The following is a 4,077-nucleotide window of genomic DNA, read 5'->3' as shown; positions in this document are numbered from 1 at the left end:
GCGTGAATGAAAAGGCTTCAGTTCAGGAGAAAAAAGGCTTTTCCCCATATGCGTCTTAAGCAAGACGCAGTACTCGTTCCCGTATCGAAAGGGAACCGAGGTTACGTTAGTAACCGAATACGTTATTATTATTATGCATAAAAAAATTTTTATGCAACATTGATAGGAACACTGAGATAAAAAACAAAAAAGAAAACCTTTTTTACGGTCACTATTGTGACCGGTGGGATTAAACGGGTTAAGTGTACTTAAAAGTACACATTTAAAAAGTGCACTTTATAATAATATCAAATAAAAAATTTAATTCAAAGTACATTTTAAATCATTATGTTTTAATAATATTTTGTTGTGCTTTAAAGAAGTACGCTTATTTTGATGTGTTGACTAGCATACTAAAGTACATATAAAGTACTTGATTATAATTGTAACTTTTGTTTTATTTTGCATTAATTATTATTCCAAATCTGCTAATTGCGTCATATATTTAAAAAATAGGCTACATTACTTATAAGTTTCACTGAAATTATTTGACGTATATTTTAGTTCACACTTAAAAATGCTTTTGTTATCCAAATTAAGTTAAAGTAAAAAAAATAATAAGATTCAGTGATATTGCACATTTTTTTAATTACCTGAGGGAAGAAAAAATATGTTTTTACAGTGTATTCACATCAACTAGCTCTCAGGAAACCTGACGGAAGTCTATTTCTTGTAGTATAAAAGGTTGTTTGTTTTGTCCAGTAGAAGGTCCGCCCCTCTCTCTCTCTCTCTCTCTCATATCACTTCCTCTTTCCCACATCGAGCTCAATGTTATAGCGGACCCCTCGCGCGACAGTCTCCTCACGTTATGCAGCTTTACGCGAGTTTCGCGTTGAGTTTGGAGTCGCTCTCCGTGAATCATGTCTTTGCACTCGCGTTGCTTGTGTGTTTGGCGATAGTGGTTAAATTATTGGTTATGAGGAGAAGAGGGATGCGAACTATGGAGCCTTTTCCAGGACCACCGGCACACTGGCTCATCGGACACGTCAAGGAGGTAAACAACACAACCACAAACAGTGACTGTTTCTGTAGCTAAGCTTTGGAGTCCATTGTAGTCCGTGCATGCTTTTTCTGTTGCTTTCGAACATCTGTTATTTAATTAGAATAACTTTTGAGTTTTATCCTACTAAAAAAATGAAATGTCATCATAAAATTTTATATATGATCATATTTTAATATCTTGGGTAAAACGTAAACGACATTTGGTGCATATGACTTAGGTCAGTGCAAGTTGTCACGTGTATTTTATGTTGCCGTTTTATCCAGTCTATTAACAAAATAATGAGTGTAGAAACAATTTTCACTCAGAAATTGTTGGTAATTTTAAAAATTATTTACAAAAGTAATATTTTCTTGTAAACGTACTCCAGTAATTTTTGAAAAACCATTGTATTCCAGTCGTAAGGCATTTGCCCCAGTTTGCCATTGTTATCTTCGAGGGATGAAACCTCATGCCTGAGCCCTTGTCTATTCACTACAAGTAAACAATTACATAATTATGTTGTGCAGCAATAAACACAACAGCCTTGCGTTGCATTCACATTCTTCAGCAGCAGTTGGTAGAATTCACGTGAAATTAATAAAGTGAGAGCGCAATTTGTTCTTGAAACCTGTTTTATTGTCCATAACAGTTACACAGACCTTTTTTATATTCATAGTTTCACCAGGATGGACATGATTTGGAAAAGGTTATGAAGTGGAGTGGACAGTATCCCTTTGCCTTTCCGCTGTGGTTTGGCCCATCATTGTCCATTCTGAACATCCACCACCCATCATATGTGAAGACCCTTCTCACCACTACAGGTGCTCATCCGTTTGACACTTTTAATATTTATATTACAGGCTAATTCTTTCTCAAATATTTACACCCAAAACCAGCATTTTAAAATGAATTTTATTTTCGCTTTATTTACAGAACCCAAAGATGATTATTCATACAAGTTTTTCATCCCTTGGTTAGGTAAGATCACATGTAAAATTGAAAATTATTTCTTTATTAATCTACTATTAGGTTTATTATTGGGTGTTTCTTCAACTACGGTCAAGTCTGTCCTTGTGGATTTTTTGACACTTTTTTGAACTGTCATGGATGTCATTTCTACCATCTCAAGTCATCATTCATTCTGTGGCATTCTATTATCACTAGAGTAACTCTTGACTGTCTCCTCAGGCGATGGCTTGCTTGTGTCTACTGGACAGAAGTGGTTTCGGCACAGACGGCTTCTCACTCCTGGTTTCCATTATGATGTTCTGAAGCCTTATGTGAAACTTGTTTCTGATTCAACCAAAGTCATGCTTGTATGTGAAAGGAATAGTTCACCCAAAAATAAAAAATGTCATTATTTACTCGCTCTTTATGTTAAAAACAGTTTATCCTGTCCCAGCAATTAATGTGCACAACTATAAGACTGCTGCAAAAATTTCTCTGCTTGTTTGATCATCTCAACCAACCCGGAGCAGCAACATTTTCACAACCAATTATGTAATATTGGGGCAGGACTATTTGTTTGTCCAAACAATGGAAGGTCAAATGATTTTTTGAGAAACCCGTTTGACAACAGTCGTTATTTTTGTAATTCCTTATTCACTGTTTAAAAAATCACCTTCCACTTCAGTTTAAAAAATAGAGTCTTGTAAAACGTTCTAAAAAATTAAGTTGAAATTGGTTACATTCTTCTGATGAGTTCAAGTAATGCAAAAGCAAATGCCTCTATGACTTATTGATCATTTCATTTTTACAGTGTTGCTGGGTGACATGATACACTTAAACTAATTGAATTATTAATAGAATTATTTAAAAAGCTTGTCTTTTGATTGCTGTGTTTTGATTTTAGTTTGAGTCATTTATTTTTCTGTCTTTCAGGGTAAGTGGGAAGTTTATGCCAAATCAGGAGAGTCGTTTGAACTGTTTAAGCATGTAAGTCTGATGACGCTGGACAGCATCATGAAATGTGCGTTCAGCTGTAACAGCAACTGTCAGACAGACAGGTCAGTTCATTCTCCTTTACCTCGTCCTTTTGTACACATCCGTCTCCTTTCAGTGTAACCTCATCTCTCTCTATATATATATATATATACAGTATATATTTGCAATACTGTTTGTTTGTGCATCCCACCAATCCATGTATTGACGATCAAGGAAAGCTGTTTGAAAACCAGTTCAAAATTCAAATCCATTTTTCAGAATTCTGCAGATTTTGTGAAACTCCATAGATTGAGTCTGGGCCTGCTCAAGGGCTACTATTATATACATACCTGCTTATGTATCTTAGTTAAACCAGAATATATGCTACCGTTCAAAAGTTTGGGGTCAGTATGATGTTTTCTATTCTTTATTTTATTATATTATTATTATTTTAGAATTTTTTTAAAGAAATTAATACTTTTATTCAGCAAGAATTTAATTGCATTAAATTGATCAAAAGTGACAGTAAAGGATTTCTATTTAAAATAAATGCTGTTCTTTCAACTTTCTATTCATCAAAGAATCGAAATGGAGCCGTTTTCACAAAAAATATTACACAGCAAAACTGTTTTCAACATTGATAATAATCAGAAATGTTTGTTGAGCAGCACGTCAGCATATTAGAATTATTTCTGAAGATCATGTGACACTGAAGACTGGAGTAATGATGCTGAAAATTCAGCGCTGCATGATCACAGAAATAAATTTGACTATATATTCACATTGAAAATTATTTTAAATGGTGTATGACCTCTGCCACCTGGTGAACGTCAGGTTCAGAGTGTTTCCTTACCACAGCAAGGCCATATTTCATCTCAGTCCACATGGATACAAATTCAGGAAGGCGGCCAGAATAGCACACAATCATACAGGTGTGTTTTTTTTGCTAAGCCACAGTCATGCACACAACCATGCGAGCAGGCCCAAAACCATGCAACGATTAGTTTAACTCTAACTGTGATTTTGACCATCTGAATTAAATGAGGCTCTGGACGTTTTATAATAAGGCTGCGTATGTCTTTCTAAAATATGTATATATGTATATATGTACACATACTTATACATATACAAAA

The 4,077-nt window shown here is 34.6% G+C and overlaps 1 protein-coding gene across 1 annotated transcript in view; it reads left to right on the top strand.

The window, feature by feature from the left end:
* Positions 1-764: 764 nt before the first annotated feature.
* The window catches only part of cyp4t8 (cytochrome P450, family 4, subfamily T, polypeptide 8), a 10,427-nt gene continuing 7,114 nt past the window's right edge, over positions 765-4,077 (top strand). Inside the window, exons 1-6 of the mRNA XM_016519600.1 lie at positions 765-1,033; positions 1,698-1,842; positions 1,955-1,999; positions 2,210-2,337; positions 2,903-3,062; positions 3,742-3,876. Coding sequence (XP_016375086.1) covers positions 848-1,033; positions 1,698-1,842; positions 1,955-1,999; positions 2,210-2,337; positions 2,903-3,062; positions 3,742-3,876 — 799 coding nt within the window. The 5' untranslated portion in view covers positions 765-847. The remainder of the gene's footprint in view (positions 1,034-1,697; positions 1,843-1,954; positions 2,000-2,209; positions 2,338-2,902; positions 3,063-3,741; positions 3,877-4,077) is intronic.

The sequence above is a fragment of the Sinocyclocheilus rhinocerous genome, unplaced genomic scaffold (genome assembly GCF_001515625.1).
Source record: "Sinocyclocheilus rhinocerous isolate Xijiao unplaced genomic scaffold, SAMN03320098_v1.1 scaffold1470, whole genome shotgun sequence".
In the NCBI taxonomy this organism is placed as follows: Eukaryota; Metazoa; Chordata; class Actinopteri; order Cypriniformes; family Cyprinidae; genus Sinocyclocheilus; species Sinocyclocheilus rhinocerous.
This window is presented reverse-complemented; position numbering and strand designations above follow the sequence as displayed.